The 21,005-nt window shown below is 40.4% G+C and overlaps 1 protein-coding gene, 1 non-coding gene and 1 pseudogene across 4 annotated transcripts; all 3 read left to right on the top strand.

Annotated features, from left to right (window-relative positions):
• The first annotated feature begins 1,156 nt into the window (after positions 1–1,156).
• On the top strand, positions 1,157–6,829 carry LOC125547283 (annotated as a pseudogene).
• A 6,250-nt stretch (positions 6,830–13,079) lies between these two features.
• On the top strand, positions 13,080–13,152 carry TRNAR-UCU. Its single transcript has one exon. It is a non-coding gene; the product is annotated as a tRNA-Arg (tRNA).
• Positions 13,153–15,762: 2,610 nt separating this feature from the next.
• Positions 15,763–20,187, top strand: LOC125546176 (E3 ubiquitin-protein ligase RGLG3-like). Of its 3 annotated transcripts, none has more exons than XM_048710348.1 (12): positions 15,763–15,919; positions 16,510–16,643; positions 17,147–17,231; positions 17,331–17,471; positions 17,574–17,687; positions 18,463–18,560; positions 18,643–18,716; positions 18,787–18,892; positions 19,133–19,260; positions 19,374–19,518; positions 19,600–19,656; positions 19,807–20,187. In XM_048710348.1, exons 2-12 carry the CDS (start codon positions 16,527–16,529, stop codon positions 19,888–19,890), a joined length of 1,149 nt encoding a protein of 382 aa, XP_048566305.1. In that variant the 5' UTR covers positions 15,763–15,919; positions 16,510–16,526; the 3' UTR covers positions 19,891–20,187. The 3 variants fall into 3 exon arrangements, with proteins under 3 accessions (XP_048566305.1, XP_048566304.1, XP_048566303.1); XM_048710347.1 differs by having other exon boundaries at positions 15,765–15,919; positions 16,471–16,643; XM_048710346.1 differs by having other exon boundaries at positions 15,765–15,919; positions 16,458–16,643.
• The last annotated feature ends 818 nt before the right edge of the window (positions 20,188–21,005 follow it).

Here is a 21,005-nt window from a genome sequence, read left to right as displayed (position 1 = left end):
AAAAAAAACTATGAATCATGTGTACATACTATTGGGGAATGGCGGTTAAAAGACGAAGAACAATATCTCATTTGAACAACATTTGTCTATGTTAATCATTATCCGAAGTAGGGCAATATCACATCTTATAAGAAACAAACAAGAAAAAATAAATCAAAGTAAAAAACTCATATGAAATATGATACGATATAAATATTATCCTTGCTATTCCTGCATCAAGGGGGAGTATGATTCATGGAATAATTTCTTAGATGTACCGTCCTATCCCAGGTGTTGGGACTCCTTTTGACGGGATCAATGGAATCTTTATGATCAAAACTCTGAATCTGATCCGGTTTCACCTATAAGAGCGGTTTTTATTTCTGCAATTTTCTTTTCGGGTTTTTCCTTTCATTTTCCTTCCTTTTAGTTCATTCACAATTAAATAATATATTTTGAATTTCATCAACTTAATTTTCTGAAAACATTTTTAACAATTTGTGAACATTTTTACCTAAATGCCAGAACATTTTGTGCATTTTGGGATTTTTTAAACATATTTTAAGTTCGTCAACATTTTTTTGAAAAGTCAGACTTTTCAAGTTGTGTTTTTTTAGTTGACGAACTTTTTTATTTCATGAACATTTTAATTTTTTTATATTTTCTAATTCACTAACTTTTTTGTAATTTATAAACATTTTTTATATTTCCGATTTATCTGAATTGATGAATACTTTTTTGTTTTCTAGATTTTTATTGAAATTGTGAACATTTTACGAATTTCACAAACATTGTCATTATTTGAAATCTGTGAACATTTTTGAATTTTTAAATATTTTTAAATTCACAAATATATTTTGTTTTTGAGGAAATTTTTTGAATCTATGATTTTATTACAACATGTAAGAATTTATTATTTTTGATAATTGTTTTTTAAAGGATATTTTGTATAAAAATTAAAAGGTAGTGAAAACAGAAAACAAAAGGGAAAATATACACGTAATAAAAGAAAATGGCGCCCGCGCCCCTTAATGGGCTGGACATTTTTTGGTTTCAAGGACATTTTTTGAATCTACGATTTTAGTTTAAAATATGGAATCATTTCTCTATTTGTTATAAATTTTAAAAAGTAGTAAAAACAGAAAATAATAAAGTGAAAACGTAAACGTAAAAGAAAATGGCGCCTGCGCCCCGTGGGCTGGACCAAATCGCGCAGGGGAGTGCGCGTTTGGTAGGTGTTCTCCGGCCCGCGCGACGATTAGGTGGGTCGCAGGCGAGAGCGGCGACAAGCCCTCAAAAAAAAAAAGACGAGACCGGCGACCGAGCAGGCAGGGAGGCCGGCGGCGACCACGACGGCGACCGGCGGCTGCGCAGGTGCTTTCCTCCCCTTTTCCCCATCTCCGCCCCCTCCCGCATCCCTGCTCCCGTCGCTCCTTCCCTCCGCCATGGAGGTCAGCGGCGCCCCAGGACCGGCGGGCGCCTTTCCCCTGTGCCACACCCCGCCCGCCGTGCCCGCCATCCTGTCCCACGCCCCTGCCGTCCTTCCTGCCCGCCCTGCCATCCTCCATGCCCGCCCCTCACGTCCAGCCCTCTGCTTAGCTCCTCTTATGCCGCCACTACTGCATCTCTGACACTAGCGGTATTATGCAGCAGCCACTGGTTCGTTAATGCATTCTTGATGTTTCAGGGTGTTAAATTGGTCTTAAGCTTCAATCTAGTATTGCAGATCATCACACCATGTTCACCGTTTCTTGCTCAGTGATTGATGTCTTATCAGATTTGTTATCGGGCCCAAATTGCAAACTGTACTTCCACCAATCTAGCTTTGCTTATCAGATACATAACGAAACAAACTTGCAACTAGCATATCATACTGAGAAGTCTTAAAACTTAGAACAAGGATAAAAGAAGGAAGAAAGACAGAAAGATAGGGTTAGTCCGTAGTACTTAATATGCATAAGTTGGTGGCTATGTTTTTAAGGCGTCTCTAAGGCGAGGCGACGCCTAGGCGTCGAGGCGCCCCTCCAGCGCTTTGCAAATATGTCCGCTTTAGGCGTCGAGGCGCCCCCCCAGCGCCTTAAAGCAAAGCGTCGCCTTAAAAACATAGGTTGGTGGAACTCAAGTGTCCATCAGCCTGGAGCCCTGGACATTGGTACTAGCATATTAGTGTTCCATAGTTTGAGGTGACTAAGCCGGGCTGGGAGCACTCTCATGCCGATGGAGGGATTTACTTACCGGACATTGGAAACCTCCTGCTACGTGCTTTACCACTTCAGCCCAGCTAGGATCTTCCAATAAATGGTGGCGACGTAATCTACTTTCTGCTCCCAAGGTGCGAGCTCTGTGAATGTTATTTTCCAACTCAATTGGAAATCATGTTGATGATTATATTTCCACAAAACAACCAGAACAGTTTGGTTTTAAATACAAGAAGCATTTAAATAGCATGTAGAACCAGTTCTTGCACAACATGAGGAAGCACCAACTTATCACCCCATTTCCTGTTTTCCTTAGAACATATAGATATGACGTGTATGCAGCAGCCCAGTCCACTAATTATTCAGATTGCATTGCAAACGCCCTTTTATACATTCTAAGCTTTTAATTTTTCATCCAGGTGGCTGCACATATCCTCCAGAATTTTACCTTCTATTTTACTAGCGCACCATCGCCACAACCGGCGCCTCTGCTGCCGCCTCAGTGGACTTGAACTCCGACGATGACTCAGACTCCGAGTTCGACGAGGACCTCCAGGAGGATCTTGACCTGGTCCGCCGCTCCTGCATCATTGCCGGCGCTGACCCAGACGCCGCCGTCGCACAGGCCTCCTCCTATCTCGTCGCCCCTGCGACGACACAGCGGTGGCGGCAACTGATGGCTTGTCGGACAAGGAGGAGGAGGACGAGGACCTCGCCCTCGTTCGCAGCATCCGCGAGAACCTTCACCTGAACAAGGCCTCGCCCTCCTCGCCGCGCCCGATCTGCATCTGGCCGCCTTCCGACACGGAGGATGATGAAGAGGATGGCCTCGAGACGCTCCGCGCGATACAGCGCCGCTTCTCACACTACCATTCTGGTGAGACCACTCACGATCCGGTTCTTCCCAGTTCCAGTTTGGAAGTGCCTGGTGAGTGTTTTCGGCTTGTTCGGGACTTTGTGTGCATTCGCATTTCTTCTGTGTATGGACATGTCTGTTTGATGGTACATCAAGGATAGTACGATATAGCCTGGTAATCCCTATTCTAGATAGATATCTCAAAATACCATGAGAAACTTCCAAGCTGAATTTTGATTACATTTAATCATAAAATATTCAGTGCATTTCGTTTGGTATGAAAGAAGTATCTGATTGCCATTTTTGAGTATTTCTGATTTTATACTGTTCTGAATTTTATGTAGCAATGATGTCTTATAAAGGCTAGTAACTAAAACATGCTACATCTGTAGTAACTTCCATACAGTGTTAGCTTTGAATGTTAAACTATGGGCTGTGCTAACACAATATGTAGTGTTATCCTGATACTAGAATTGCAATGCATGAGAATAACCCATTACAAACTCTGTCGACAAATTAGATGCAATATATGGTTGATTTTCTGATTCACGAGTTATTACATGTAAGCAGAACCCTTTTCTCTTGAAGACACGCGTACCAGTATATAATCGAAAACTCAACATATACAATGTTATCATAATTCCTGAATAGTGTAAAAAGGCATATATGTCGATACATAAAGGGTCCCTTAATCTTTATTTACCTACTGAAGGTACCTCCACTGGTCCATTGGAAAACATGAAAAATGAGGCATCGAAAGAAGGGGACGATGAATTTATTGCACATCGACCTGGTGAAGAGGATGTACAGAACAAAAACATGAAAGCTCTCACTCAAACTGGGTTCCCCAAAGCTGCACTGTTGTTAGTAGATGCTCTCAAGAAGAACAGAGCATGCCAGAAGTTTATTAGAAGGAAGATGATTAACATTGAAGCAAAGATTGAAGTAAATAAGGATCTTAGGGATCGCGTCAAATGCCTTATGGACTATCAGTTAAGCTGCAGAAGATCATTTAGCAATTTTTTATGCCACAAGGTGGATCCTCGTGTTCGATTGATTTCCTCTAAAAAACAAACCGCACAATCCGCAATGGTAATAACGTCAGTATTTACAGCTGTGTATTGTATATTAGATAACATATATAATCACCTTATGATATATAGACTTATAGAGCACTTGTACCTTCTGTTGTTGATGTTCCTATTTGTTCTCTGAAAACGCCACGTAGTTATTAACTTTCATTACAGATTTTTCTACACCCACGCTTGTTTCCTGCATAAGATAGTTGTAAATACCTGTATGAAAAGGCGAATAGGTTTCGTATCCTAGTGCAAGTAGGAATGACATATGTTGGTGGTTTAAGTGTGTCACCTGTGCTATTATTTTCATTGCTCTCTTCAGGCAATGTTCCCTGAGATTATGTGATTGTTTGATTAGTAGAAATTCAAATATGAAATAGCATCCATTTGGATCTGGTAATCATCTACAACAAATTTTCATTGAATCGGACTTGCATATGTTGATTAGCAGGGTAGATCTCTATTGTATAAGAAGCTAGATGTTGATTTGCAACTATGTTGTGATAGCATTTTCAGTCATGTTGAGTCTGTTGACTAAATTACTTAAGATCCTTTTCTTGTTAACATGTATGTATTTTGTAGAATTTAATTGAATTGCTGTTCTTTATTTTAGGGATATTGAATTGCTATTCTATCACACTTAAATCAATTTATTTATTAGACAGATCAATTCTAAATATTGTTTCTATTGTACACGTACATATTCTTCCTCTGTTGCCCGAACCATTGTTTTCCATTTCATAATGGAGAGAATGGTACATAAAAACATAGTAGCTCGCGGATCATGGGAATATAGTCACATATTGCTCTGTCATGTGCATGAACATGACTCTCAAGTGATTATCTTTCTTGATTTTTAGGAACAGATAATATGGCACTTACAAAAGAGTATTCTATTCTTGCAGAATAAATGTAAGATGTCTCCATTACTTCTTGGCCCAGCTGAGAACCCTCATATTGAAAAGTACAAGTAGTTCTGAAGCAATTCCCAATGTCGCTTCAGAAGCATTCATGGTCAGATACAGAGAAAGACAGGCTTGCTAAAGGAATAAAGCAGCAGTATCAGGAAATGTTAATTAAGGACTCCATGAAGAATGGAAGGTTTGTCGAATTATTGAACTCTTTGCACCAATGTAGCATTTTCATCTTCTATTTCGGTCATGGATCTTGAATCATGACTTAATCACTTAATATCACATTGAACAACCCATTGTCATAGTTTATCAATTATTCTTTGCTAACACTTGAAGAGCACCCCTTTTTAAGCTTCAAGAGTGTTAAAAGTTTTGTACTCCCTATGTCCCAAAATAAGTGTCGTTGATTTAGCACAACTTTATACTAACTTTGTACTAAATCAACGACACTTATTTTGGTACGGAGGGAGTATCTGGTTCTAATAGCTATTTTCCATTTTTCTTGATGGTTTTCTATCAATATGAATTCAATGGGTTCCTGACTGAACTGTCTATAAATTATGAATTGACAGTCTTTATAGTCTCTATAGTTGTGCTACTGGGGTATTTGTTTTCCGCAAATTGAGATGTGGGTTTGATGCCAAACTTATGAGTTTTAATGTAATTTTACATGGTCTTCTGCTAGAAGATTTGACATGCAATCTTATTCTGTTATTCCTTTTTCGTTCTGCAGTTCCAGTGGTGACTTCAGTGCTGTAGATATGGCTTATGCACTGACGAACGCTGGGGGTAATTTTGAGGCGACTCCTGAGATTCTCCGGTCAGTCTTGCCATTAGTAAACTGGGACTATATCGCTGCTATGTACCTGCCTGGTCGATCCGGTGCTGAATGCGAATCAAGGTACTTTCCCTCTAGAAGATTTTTTTCCCTTCTAGCGCACGGAGCAATTTTCATTTCGCTCATCTTGCAAAAGTTTCACCAGATCTTACTTTGCCATCTCTCCTGATATTGTCATTTAACGTTTCTGCAATATGTGTCTGCATCTGTGTTTTCAATTGGTTAGTCCTAATTCAAGAAATTGTAATTTTATTCTCTAGGTGGCTAAACTATGACGATCCACTGATTAATCACAACGCCTGGACTGCATGTGAGGAGAAAAGACTTATACTAACTGTCCAAGAAAAAGGAATGCATAACTGGATTAATATTGCAGTTGCGTTGGGTACACAGAGAACACCTTTCCAGTGCCTTGCCCGTTATCAACGCAGTCTTAGTCCCCACATATTGAAGTATAGCAGCACACCAAAGACTCAAGTTGTCGATTAGGTACAAGCTTATATATCTTTGTATCTTATATTAATGCTATATACGTAGTACTGACATCATGTTGTTTATGGCGAATGCTTTTGTGACTGCAGATGGCAATCAGTGACCAGTTTGGTTTCTTCTCTTCTACAGAGAGTTTCTTTTTTCCTCCATCAATATTGGTGGCCGCTCTAACTTTCTGAAGCTAGAGAAAAAGAAGACACAGGGGCAAAGGTTGTAAACATATCAAGTATGGTTTTACAGGCATAAGAGAGGATAAACTTTCTCATCTAGTCATTTTGCTTGTGTCTAGCAGGGTTATGAGCTGAAGGCGCATCAACTTGGCTTGCCCAAGGCTCTGTCTGATACAGTAGTTTGTGTTAAATTTCTGACCGAGTTGAGCAGAGCAATTTAAGACTAATTCATACCATGCTGTAAATTTGTTGCGCAAACAAACTGATGAACCAACAACTAAATTAAAACTTGGGCATACGAAACGACCAAGGGCTCCAGCCAAGTATCATCACAGTCACCAACATGGTAGTAGACACAAATCACCTAGCAACGGCGGCTTTAACTTGGGTGTTTTACCTGCTCTAGCATGGTTGATGGTATTTTTACAGAACTAACAAAAAACTGCCAACAATTTGTTCTGCACCGATAGGGTTTTTGTGTTGGTTTGCCTGGTCGTTTGGCACAGAAAAATAAACACGCTCCAAGTGCTAGCTTCAGTTGGGTTCAAACAAACAAAGTGCAATCAATCAAGGATATGGGCACCAAAGTAAATTACAAAAGGGGATAATTGAGAGAAGGGGTGGGAAATGTGGGTGGGCCACACCACATATTCTTTCAACCATTCGATCTTCATTTCCTCCTTAGTTGTCAGTCGCTGTTGTCGTTAGATCTTCATCCATTCAACGTATGTATATAGCGGGTGATAAGACATTCTCGTCTTACGCACTGTTTGGCAAATAAAGAGACAAAACATGCTAATGAATTTTCTCCAACTCTTATCTCTAACAATTTATGTTTACATGCTCCTAAAATTATAGGATGTTTAAATTATAGATTCATCTCCAATCTCAATTTCTCAGTGTTCCTCGATTTGTGAAACAGAGACTGGCATGGCTCTACGTGTAGCAGTACATGTTGAGATTTGCCGGAGCCTCTAGCATATACTCCCTTTGTTCCTAAATATTTGTCTTTCTAGACATTTCAAATGACTACTACATACAGATGTATGTAGACATATTTTAGAGTGTAGATTCACTCATTTTACTCCGTATGTAGTCACTTGTTGAAATGCCTAGAAAGACAAGTATTTAGGAACAGAGGGAGTACATCCGATTATCCATGTTGTAAAGTCCAAGTTTTTTTCTTTTTGAGTCTTCAGCACCGAACAAAGAATCAAGAGTCTTTTTTATGCTAAAAAAATGCTCAAAAAAAAGAAAGAATCAAGAGTCTTTTTTGATTGCAAATTTTTGTAGGTAGCTTACCAAGCTGACTGCTTGGTAAAAAGAATCAAGAATCTGATTTGGTTGAAACATCACTAGTACTTTTGGTTTGGTAGGAGGAACACGAGCTGCTAGCCTTAGCTAGTAATTTTGGCACAGCATCATGTGATTCACTCGTACTAGTCCCTGCCTTTATTCCATCTGGCTCTATCTTTAATTAATTGACACAATGAAGCTACAGTTGCAGTACATATATGACTCAGATATTGGAATTTAAGCTCTGATTTTTTTTTTGTGTACGCTCAGGGGTGGTTGTAGTACACACGGTGCACATGGAGCAATATATTAAACACCTTATTTTCGTTTGTTCTAGTAAAGTTACAGTTGAAGATAATTAAATCTGAAATTAACAAAAGCATGGACAGCACCTTTAGATATTTTATCACATACTCCCTCCGTCCCATGATATAAAAGCGTTTTTGGCATTACACTAGTGTCAAAAACACTCTTATATTATATGGGACGGAGAGAGCAGTACGCATTGCTATTTTTCGGAGTAGACAATATTTGCTCAGGTTCTGGTGTTGCTCCGTCAGGAGTTAAGCCGACAATGCACCGTTCTGCTCCATTGAATTTGAGGCAAGTACAAGACGACCTTGGTGTATTTTTGTGGTTTGCAAGTTGTTTTGGTTATTTTTGTGGTTCACCATTCTTATGTTGTTTGATCTTTCTGTGTTGTGGATACCTGTTCGGTTTCAGTGTTTTCTGCACTTGCAAGTTTCAGTTTTAAGCCCATACGTTCAGCTTTGACAGCTCAGTTCACGCATCAGTCGACTCTTTCGGTAACTGAAGTGTCCGCCATGTCATTCAGCGTCCAGTACAGGCATTGGTCGACTTCTCCGGTAAATACCGTTGTGGAAAGTCCGTCATGTCTGCTTCAATCTCCGATGACGATGAGAGTGACACAGGATGTGTCTATTCCGGAGAGCCCCAAATGTGATGATTCAGTATACCGAAATACTCAGTTCTGGTTCAGACTTCTTCTGTTATGGATTTACCTTCTGTGACTACTTTTTATTTCTATGGATCTAAATTGTACTTGCTGAGTAATCATTACTCACTCTTACTACCTTCGTCCTAGTTTATTAGTCCCCTCAGTATTTTGCGCCAAATTTTGACCATAGATTTAACTAAGAAAATAATAATGCATGTCACCAAAAATTATATAGTTAGATTCATATTTGAACATAGTATCCAGGGATATTATTTTTTGTTACATGCATTAACATTTTGTTAGTTAAATTTAAGGTCAAATTTTAGCATAAAATGTGAAGGGGGTCAATAAACCAGGACGGAGGTAGTATTTGTTTCTTTGTTGGATTTTATTTGGATTTCAAGTACACCAAGTAGTGAAATGCATGGGCAAGGGAGTAGCATCACTACATCACTTGAGTACAACATATACCTTCATATAATCCTTAGATGACACTCAAATGTTTATGTACTAGTTGTAGTATAACAATTGGATAATATTTATCTACCTTCTGCGAGTCTTTTGTCATTTAAGTTATGCTATTGATTATTCTGATATATATGTCTATTTGCATGACACGGGTGTCCATTTAAACAAGAGAAACCCTGCCGAAAATTCTAAATATTCCAAGATTTCGTAGTATTAGATTAGTGTGGTAGCTGCCAGGTTGAGTTAAAATCTGGGGCCTTGCAGTACATGGGTGTATAGATGTACACTCATTATTTCTATTTTTTACGGGAAAAACTTCCAATATATTCATCTTCAATCATAGTAGTACAACAAACATTAGAAATAATAAAAAATGCATCCAAATCCATGGACCACCTAGCTACGACTACAAGAATTGAAGTGAGTCGAAGGCGCGCCGCTGTCATCGCCCCTCCCTTGTCAGAGTCAAGCAAACTTTGTTGTTGTAGACAGTCGGAAAGTCGTCGCGTGCTAAGGCCCCATAGAACCAACGCACCAGAACATCAATCGCCGCGAATGAAGAGTGTAGATCAAAAGGATCCAACCCGAAGACACACGAACGAAGACGAATGACGAGCAAATTCGAGCAAATCCATCAAAGATAGATCCTTCGGAGACACATCTCCACATGCCCACCGATGATGCTAGATGCATCACTGGAACGGGGCTAGGTGGGAAGACCTTTATTCCATCTTCAGGGAGCCGCTGCCGTCTCACCTTCCCGAGCAGGACACAAACCTTAAAAAAGCTTGAAAAGATCTAAAAACGGAGCCCTCCCACCGGCAAGGGCCGAGATCCACTTCGCCTCCATGGCCCTAAGGCCACCGGAGACGGGACAGACCGGCGCCGGCGCCGGCGGAAGGCAGAGAACCCTAGCTTGGCGGCGGCTGGCTACACTACTTGCCTTCATTATTTCTATTTAAAAAAAGGTATATAGGTCCATCTAATAAACCATATGGTTTAGCAAATATATGATTAAATTAGTACACGGATGCTCCAAAAACGAATATAACTTAAGCAACAATTAAATTTGTACTCTAGAATTTTCTACATATATGTTTTTCTAATCATATAGTACAACCACTGTTACGATATTTGTCAAACCATATGTTTTAGCGATATATCTAACATAGATATGTATATAATTTACATAAGTATCAAACACTATTTTAAAAAACATTTTTGTTACAAAGTACAAATTGAATTTAGCGCAATGCATGAGTATTTTTCGGTACTATATATTACAAATATGTAATAAATAAATAATAGGATTAATATTGAACTTTATTGTGTTGTTAAGTATGCCAAATAAGTAATAAAACTATAATCCTTAACACGGTAGGATAATAAGTGTAAAATTTTAGTATAAAATATGTACAAACCTCGGGTCAAAGGGTTGGTTGGACCCATAAAAGAGGATATAATTTTAATTTGTCATTTGAAACAATATTTTATCATTTTCAGCATAAAAACAAAACTTAATAAAACAAACTGTACAAGCACACCATTTGCAAAAAATAAAAAAATTAGGACAAAAACAAGCAACACCCATTTCTTAGTGCATCACATCTCTAGCCTTGTGCCACGAACTCCATTTCACAAGGGAAGCCAAAGCCTTGACAGGCATCTCGTCATGGTTGCCACTCATGAGCATGCGTTCATACACACCCGACATGGTCTCAAGAGCCTGAATAACATGGCAGCCAACATTTTGCTCTCTTCTTCATTTTTCATAGTATTTTTTTCCTCGCTAGATAGTATTTAATTAACCACCTAGAACAATAATTTTAGCACAAAAAGCCAATTAGAAATGTTATAATCATAGTATTTTTTTTTGCAAGGATTAATCATATCACATATGATACTAATACAAATGAATGCAATGAAAATGATACATATCAATGCAATGCAAATAGGCAACAAAAACAGAGTACCCGACAATTGCTCATCAACAAAAATAGCATATTTGTATAATTACTTGTCAACAAGAATAATCTACTTCTAACATTACTCGTCTTTATAACTTCACAAGAACATTGGAGGAAGAATACTAAAATGACATGTATATGCAACCAAGAAAACCACCTTGGTAAAACAATTGATTTCGCCCTAAAATCACTCATGCCCAGGAGCCAAAAGCAACCATTTTGACCCATTTATCCATGTTTGAACTGCTAAGAATCCTTAGAGAAAATGAGAATAAGATTAAAACTAGGTGGATGCAGTGACAGAGAATTACCCTCGTCAATAGTTTGATTCCATCTTCCATGGTAAGTAGATCAATGTCGACTGTTGCACTTGAGACCCTAAACAAATCTGATGAGTCCTTCCCCGGCTTTTCTAATCACTCTTTTCTCTTTCTCTTCATTCTGTTCTGCCTCTATATCATTATCCTTAAGTACGATGTGATGCAGCCTCTCGAAGAAATTTTGTTTCATGCTTGTAGTTAACGCTAAAAAAAATTCAATTGCTTGTTCCTTTAGTTAATCAATGTCAACCTCCAAAATATGGAATAAATTTTGGACAACAATCTCATTACTTGACATGTCATTGTGCAGCTTTGTAGTGTCGTCTACAGGCCCAGGAGTGACAAGTCTGGTCACACCTGTGAGTGAATTGCTTAGCATCATAGTTGTGTCCCGTTCATGGCTGAATAAGTCTTGAGAGCTCAATGGTGTTGTGATCTTCCAGAGAAGCCGTTGATGCTTGATTATTTCTATGCACTTATCTTGGTCTCAGGTGATCTTTCAATAAGCGTAGAAAAATCAATTCTATATAAAAATAATGATACTTATTTTCCAAAGTATGTCTCTCAATCTAGCCTTCTTTATAGCTCTTCCCGTGCAAATGAGGAGGCTGTCGATCCATGATCCTCTCTTGGGTGATGGTACTACCCTTAGGGCATCTTCTTGGTTCTCCATGGACACTTGGATCACTATATTGCATAGAACTTTCAATGGCTATAATAAACCAAAGTGGACCCCTTCTTTGTAACGACACTTAAATATAATTGATTGGCACAATTTTCCCACATACCACTTCTTGGTCATCAATCAAATAAGTGTTCTTTTTTGTAGGAAAAATCAAATATGTGTTCAACGTTAAAGCACTCATAGGTGATACCCCTTCCTTCCTAAATGTAAGACATGATTGACTTTGCATGATCTTTGATGCATGACTTTTTGACCACTAATATATACCAAAGTACATGGATTGAACACGTATAAATGGCATTGTCATGTTTGTCTTGCAAAATAATGTTATTTCATATGTCTGTATACTTATGTGAAAATCATAGTCAAAATTGTGCAACGAAGACCAAAAAAGTCAACCAACCGGCGCCTTATATTTTGTGAAGAAGGGGGTATTTTTGTAGACCGGCACCATTCTCCCGTTAACAAACAAATCCAGTCATAACTAACCCACTCCACGCACCCATAAACAATCCTTTGATTCGTAGGATTTTCATAGTATTGCCATCCTATGGAATTTTTTCTATAGGTGTGTGATTTTGTAGGAATGCAATCCTTTGGAATCATTCCTATGGAAGAAGCTCCCGGGGAAAAAAAAATCTCATAGGATTCATTCATTATTTCTTCCAATCATATGAACCGAAGGAGCCCTTTGCCAAAACTGAAGCACCTCGTTCATCCCTTGGCCTCTTTGGTGCGAACAGAGCGTTGATCTAAAATCAGAATTTACATTTTATGCACGCGGACATTTGTGTGCTCTCAGTCTGCCCACTTCTTGTAAACCTATAAATAAGTTGATATTATTTTTGTGATCACAACGGCGCCCGTGGCCTAATGGATAAGGCGTCTGACTTCTAATCAGGCGATTGTGGGTTCGAGTCCCACCGGGCGTGCTTCTATTTTTGTTTTTCACGTTTTGCAAACACTTCATTTCTCCTGCGTTTTTTTCTTCTTCTTGTGGAAATATATTTGTTGACTAGCTATGAATCATCGACACTTACTTTGGGCTGCAAATTCTATCCCATCTGTTGGGTGAGCATGAGCACATATACTCGAATCTTTTTTAGTCAAGAAACTTGCCCGTCTAGCTCAAATCTATCTCATGTTCAAGAATCTTGTGCGAGAATCGTCCCTCTTGTTGCTTTCACGTGTGCACTCACGATGCAAAATTTACCTGGGTGCTGGCTTCATCATCGGCGATTTAAAATCCTACTGTTAATGTTTACGCACATGAAAAGTGATCGAGCTCGGAAAAAGAACAAAGATGTGCTTACTAATCTGTGAGGACGACCATTCAAAGTTTGGTATTACGACACAACATGTAGGAGGAGAAGGAAGATAAATGACGGAGGAGGAAGTGAGGGAGGTCGATTGGTGAGGCGCCGTCGCTCTCCAATTTGCAAAACAAAATACACCAAATCTAGGATGAAACGACAACAATAGTTTTAGAACTATCTTCCATCTTTTTTTTCATGGCACTCTTCCTTTGTCATGCTTGTCTTGGAAATGCTAGTGGATCACTCGCTTCGAAGACAAACACCATGCTACCTAGATGTGGCAATGGCAGATGAAGAGGGGGGGGGGGGGGGGTGACGAGGCATGACACAACACCGCCATATGTGAGAGATGGTGTAGGGCGACGGTAGGATTAACATCATGGGCGTGGGAGCCTACAACAAAGACCACAAAGATGCAGTGCATGGAGGTGGAGGTGGAGAGAGTGGCAATTCGTAAGAGAGTTACAAGATCAAAATAGGGTGAAAGAAGTGCCACTAAAATGAAGGCAAGCAAAGATTCAACAATCAACTGATCCACAGGCTAGAGCACTCGGTTTTGCTATTGAGAAAGGGTGGGATACTTTTACTGTTGGACGAACTTTGTAGGGTGAATCCCTTGACCTTTGGAATAGCTTGAAAACTATATGTGATGAAATTCAAATGAATGGGGGTAAACATCACATTAAGTGGATGCTGAGTCACTGACAATTGATAAGAAATTTACTGTTATATCCTTGTATTTGTTTTTGGTTAAATTTGACATTGGCTTCCCACATAATTTTTTTGTGGAAAACCAATGTCCTAGCTAAGATCAAAACCCTTTAGTGGCTCTTGACTAGAAAAAGCATTTTATGGCCAGGGACTATAAATCCTTTTGTGGCTCATTTTAAGATAATTTGCTTAAAAGGGGTTGGAAAGGTAATAAAAATTGTGCCTTTTGTGGTTAGAATGAGTTTATTGACCATTGGTTTTTTTTACTTGTTCGGCTGCTAGGTTGATGTGGATCCTGAAGAAATGTGCTTCTAATCTAAACTCTACTCCTAATTGTCTCAATGATTTCTTGGGTAGATGGATCTGATTATTCCCTAGACATGATAAGAAACTTGTTTTGGTTGGTGTTGCAACCATGTTTTGGACTATTTGGAGATGTAGAAATGACATTATGTTTGAAAGAAAAACTATTAGTGGCTCTTTAATCCTTGTGAGGTTATTGTGTTCGTCGGTCATCGATTGCCCAATTTTGCAGACAAAGCAGCCAGAAACAAGGGTGTTGAAGCTAGGAGCAAAGCTAGTCAAGCGAGTAACAAATGAAGTTTAGCGGGTGTCGCAAGGGTAGAGGCCGTGAGTTCTTCGGATTGGTGGTTGACAGATGGAGATACTATAGTTCCTGACTTGGCGCTCCATTGAAGTTGGAGCTTCTCTTGCTTGCTCCCCTAGTCCTGTGTTTTAGTTTTGTTAATTTGATGTTTTCTCGGAGTCAATTTTATCTGTTGGCGGGTTTCCAGCCTTGTCTGGCCTCTGGTCCTGGATCATGTTCTATTCCTGATGTGATGGTAGGTCTTCGTACCTCCAGTTTGTAATAGACTTAATCTTGAATATTTGTTGATGGCGCTTTAATCTCTTTGTATGAAATTGGAGGGGAATAAGGTCCCTTTTTTTGCTAAAAAAAGGGCACCTGGTTTTTTGCAAATTAATTAGGAAAATTATCTCCTACTTAATTAATGGATGGATGAGGCAAACCTTTTACCTCCGTCATGGAAAATAAAACAAGTCGGGGTTCATCGATTTTGTCCCCACTTTTACAGAATGTTTGCTATTTTTTTTGTTGGTAAATATCGGTCACCTAAAGTCATGACCGGAGTTGTTGACCTATTGACTGGAAACGTCAGGACTCGAGAAATTTCCAGACAACTGACGATGAGACAACCTCCTAATAAAAAGTTGCTCTCTCCGTCTTCGTTCACTTTTATAAGACGTTTTAGAAAGTTCAGGCAGCTTCTGAAACGGTTCAAAATCAGTTGTCTAAAACGTCTTAAAAAAACGGAGGGAGTACTAAGATACAACTCGCTGAACCTATCTAGCGCTGAGGTCAGGATGGAAAACTACTCAAGTGTACTTTAGCAGGCAAAATAAAAAATAAGAATCGCACGTGGAATGGATCACGTCGAAAGCAAAGGCAGCAACTCAAAACGAATAAGAAAAGAAAAGAAAAAAGGAAAGAAAGGAGTGAACGCCGCCCAGCCGACGCGTCCTTTTCGGTGCTCTCTCTGCTTCACCTTCACGCACGCACGCTTCCCCAATCCCATCCAGCAAGCAAGCAGCAGCCCCCGTCGCCGTCCGTCACCGTCGTCGTCGCCGCGGTCCAGCCCTCCGGTCGGCGCTGGTACGCTCCCCCGCCTCTCTCCCCGTTAACTTGCCCCCTCCCTCCTCGCCTCTCCTCCTCAGGGGCCCAGGCCGGGCCGAATTCCTCGCCCGCTCGTTCCCCTCCAGCCTAGTAGCCCCAGCAGCCCCCTTCGCCGGCCCCTGCCCCTGCTCTGGCGGGGGAGGGGTCCCGGCCGATTTGGCCCGGCGGTAGCTAGAGCCGATCGATCGATGCACCACCCACGGAGCCCCTGACGCTCCACTGTGGCTGCGATCCGTTCCATGGCCCGCACATCACGCATCACTCGCGCCAGCCCTTCTGCTCATGCTTGCTTGCTTGGCTGCCCGGCCCGGCGAATCCGTCAGTCAGTCGGCGCACTGCAAGTCTGCAACCGCCTAAGCCGACGCTCTGTCTGCTCTGCTCTGCTGTTATTTCACTGGGATGGATCTAGATTCCAGTCCAGTCCAGTCCGTTGCTGCTGTTGTTGTCACACCGCGCGCTCCTATCCTAGCGTGTACTAGCCAGAGCGCACTGCCGCCCAGTAACATTTTTTGCATAGTGCGTTGATCCAGGTTGCTGACGCGTAGGCGAAATCCGTGCGAGTTCTGCAGATCGTCGCCGGCAGACAATGTGGGGCGAGAGGGCTCATCACAGGCATGGGCACCATCACGACCACGTTCCGTCCGGGGGTTCCAAGGACCGGCAGCCCAAGTTCATAGCAGACAACTACAGCTCGGTAGATGAGGTGAGTGTCCTCTCTCCTTTTCTCATGCATATCAAGTGTTGACAGATTTCTCTGCTACTCCTGTTTGCTCTGAATCCTGCTGCTGCTTGTTGAGCATAATTTTTTACTGCAGAAAAAAATAAATAAGACAGAGGCCATCACCTGGCTTATTACTCTAGTATTTGCTTAGTTATTAAAACCTTAGGACATTGCACAAACCTGTTATTCAATGTTTTAAACTGTTTCTCCGACGTTGAGAAATAAGACAGAGACAATCTGCAGGATAAACGTTGAGAAATGCCATATCCTGGCAGGGAATAAACTGTTTTCCCCATATGCCACATGCCCAAATCTGCATAACATAAACTGTTTCTCCGAGCCACAGATTTCCCTTCTGTATTGTTGCTCACAGTAAACATTGTTGAAGTGCTTTCAGCTACCTCAATTCCTTTTAAAAATAAGTAATCATATCGTTTGCATTCTCTACCACGATGTAATTTGCTACTATTCCGATATATATGAAGGTCATTGCTGCATTGAGAGAAGCTGGGCTTGAATCATCAAATCTAATTCTTGGCATCGACTTCACCAAAAGCAATGAATGGTCAGGTAATGTTACTTCTGTATCACTGTCACATCAGATCTGCTGTTTTACCCAACAAGATCCCTGTCGTTTAAGTGAATAAGTATTCTTCTGAATTTCTGTAGGTAGGCATTCCTTTGGAAGAAAATCTCTGCATGCCATTAGTGGCACTCCAAATCCATATGAGCAAGCCATCTCTATAATTGGGCGAACACTATCACCTTTTGATGATGATAACTTGATACCATGCTTTGGATTTGGTGATGGTAAGTATTCGCTTCACTGTTTTTAACTTTCCCATTTTAACTTTGCTCGAGGGAAATCATGTACTTCTTTTATGACTTGATAAAATGTGATTCAACCTGTAGCTTCTACGCATGATCATTCTGTCTTCAGCTTTTACCAAGAAAACCGTCCTTGCCGTGGTTTTGAGGAGGTTCTTGACAGATACAGACAAATTGTTCCACATTTGAACCTTTCAGGTAAATAAGGCTTATTCCCTCTTTTCCTTCAACAGAGATTCTGGGATTGTAAAACCATAACAAATATGAGTTTTTATCTGCCTCGGTAACTTTGACAGTGGAGACAGTCTTTTTCTAATCAACAAACTGTTTTTAGGATGACTTATGTTTTAAAGTAACCATATAGTGCTATGCTTTGTTTCCTTGCTTACTTATTTGATGACGTGCACGCCAGGCCTCCCCACCCCTCTCTGCAGTGATGGATAGCTAGCTCTACAGTTTTTTGTTTTCTGGTTCTGTTTTCTGTCTCGTTACCAGTTCCTTTCGGCTAGCTTAGGTAGTTTTTGTTTTGTTTTCACTGGGCCGCTTGTACAGTTTGCGTCATCTTGACATTCCCTGCTAATGTAAAAAATGACATGAATTTTGGTGTTTGTTCGAGAAAACAACTTATTTGATGATGTCCTGAGATTACTGTACGATAGCACATAGTAACAAATAGCCCTGTCGGTGCTCAACTGTTCGGTGCATCTGTAAGTTTTTTACATCACTTGTTGATAAGATTTGCATCATTGTGATTGTTGCATCATGATTACATACATTATGTAATCTGTGAACATGGTGCGATAGCTATTTGACTAAGACAAAGGTGTTCGCAGTATAACTCATGTATTGTGTTTCGACTGAATAATAATGTGTCTATGATGCCGTCTCTGTTTGGGGGCAGCTGAATAGTTCACCAGCAATATTCAAATCTTCTGTTTGTTGCCTCATAATTTTGTTGAACTGTTCACTGTAGGACCAACTTCTTTTGCACCTCTTATCTACGCGGCGATGTCAGTTGTCGAAAGCAGTAACTGCCAATACCATGTCCTCGTCATCATAGCTGATGGACAGGTAATGTGTTTATCGTAGTAGTACAATTTTTTTATGAAACTGCAGCCATTCAGCGTGAGCCTCACTTTAGCAAAAGTTGTAGGTGACCACTTCAACTTCAGGTGGAAGATTAAGTCCACAAGAACAGGCAACTATACAAGCGATTGTTGATGCTAGGTAAATGCAGTTCATATATCGTTATTCAACTTGGTGTTGTATTATTACTAAAGCCTTTTTTGTTCGCTAGCTTCTATCCTCTTTCAATTGTGATGGTGGGGGTGGGCGATGGGCCATGGGATGCAATGCAGCATTTTGATGACTGTATTCCTGACAGAGCCTTCGACAATTTCCAGGTGTTTTAACAGTACTATTATGTTGCTTCAGTTCCAAATTTCTTCAGTGCCAAGAACAATGATTCTAACTGTGTGTCTTGGAGTTAATGATGCAAGGAGGCTGATGATTCCAATAAAAAGAAAATATCATACTGCATTGAGATTAATTTACTTTGTTCTTGGACTTGGAAGAATTTCTGATTTGCATTGCATTTATTTGTCTGTTGCTGTACTTATAACCTTGTTGATAAATTACTGCAGTTCGTGAACTTCACTGGTATCATGTCATCAAGCAAGGATATGTCAAAGAAGGAGGCCGCATTTGCGCTTGCAGCGCTGATGGAAATACCCACCCAATACAAAGCGACTCAAGGCCTCCGACCTCCAGAGTACTTGCTCTTCTTCATTCCTTGAGGCCCTGCATTAGTTATTCTTCGCATCCTTATGAAAGCGTTCATTTTCCGATCTTGTACTTAACACCTTAGCCTAACTAATCTATCAGGAGGCACGCACAAAACGCCAACCCTCCGAGGATCCTTCCCCCTCCCAGCAAAGTTCTTGAACGTGACAATATTGTCGCAGCTTCTCATACTCCAGCCGCAACCTCGCAGTCAACCGACGTTGGCTACACCGTTTCGGATGAAAAGGTTCGTGCACCTTGAGGCCAGTAACTCCGCCTCATATTCTTTTTACAGTTATGACCTTAACTCTTTTTTTTAACATGAAAGGTATGTCCCATCTGCTTAACGAATCCAAAGGACATGGCTTTCCAATGCGGCCATCTGGTGAGTCTCTAGCACCAAACTAACTCAACCTCTGAACATATAATGAAGCAGTTCACTGGAAAAATTGAGATGCAATGAAGTACTAGCTCCTTTGTTGGATGAGTACTCTGATCTAACCCTCCTCCTGTCTCCTTTTATGTCTGTCGCAAGACATGCAAGGAATGCGGGCCAACGCTATCGACATGCCCCTTGTGCCGCGCGCCAATCACTGTCCGTGTAAGGCTCTTTTCATAAAGATGATGCAGACTTCTGGAAGTGAAGAATCAGCCATTCATGCAATATGTTATCGGCAGTAATCAAGGAGCAAGAAGTTGGGCGGGCAAGGAGATATGTACATGTTCATAAAGCTTTACTGTATAACATGTCCAGCGCCAACTGTTTCGGCTGTCTGAGTCTGATGAATAATTTCCATCACCTCTTGTGCAGTTTATTCCTGTCATCTTGTAAAAAAAGTAGCAGCAGTAGTCGTAGTTGAAAATCGTGTTTTCCTGTAAAACCTAAATGAATCAATACTTCCTCCGTTTTTATTTAGTTCGCGTATTAGCTTTAGTCAAAGTCAAGCTTTGTAAACTTTGACCAATTTTATAAACAAAAATATTAACATATACGATAACAAATCAACATCATTAGATTTATTATTGAATGTACTTTCACATAGTATAAATTTGTTATGCTAAATGTTTATATTATTTTTTATAAACTTGGTCAAACTTTACGAAGTTTGACTTTAGTCAACTCTAATATACAGAGTAAATAAAAACGGAGGAAGTACTAGAAATAATTGTGGTTCAATATAATTTGCATCTTCATATCACCATCCTGATAGATTGGAGCGGATTTGGAGGTGTGGGGGTGTCTTTGGAGCGAATTTTTCTTTTTTACTCCAGCTAGCCATGGGCAAGTGTATTTAGGGATCGAGAGGGGCTGGAGTAAAAATTATCCTCCTCTAAAGCTTTTGAGGATCCATTAGGTGCTGGTTAGAGGAGGAAAAGCGAATTTATCCTCTAACGCTTGTAGGATGATCGTACGGTTAACACCATGGACGTGAGAGCCTACAGCAAAGACCATGAAGAGTCGTTGCGTGAATGCGGAGAGAGTGGCAGTGCGTAAAGGAGTTGCAACGATCAAATATAGGGTTGAAGGAAGCACCGCTAGAATTACGGTGAGCAGAGACAAAGCCATGTGCCATGCCCTCCTCGAGTCGAAAGGGAGAGTTCAAGCTTCCAAATTGTTTGTAATCCACGCTCAGCCGATCCACAAGCTAGAGGACTCGGTTTTCCGCTAATTAACGGTGCAAAATTTCTTTTTTTTTAACACAGAACAGATGCAAGCGCTCATATATACGTGCA

The sequence above is a fragment of the Triticum urartu genome, chromosome 3 (genome assembly GCF_003073215.2).
Source record: "Triticum urartu cultivar G1812 chromosome 3, Tu2.1, whole genome shotgun sequence".
Classification (NCBI taxonomy): domain Eukaryota; kingdom Viridiplantae; phylum Streptophyta; class Magnoliopsida; order Poales; family Poaceae; genus Triticum; species Triticum urartu.
This window is presented reverse-complemented; position numbering and strand designations above follow the sequence as displayed.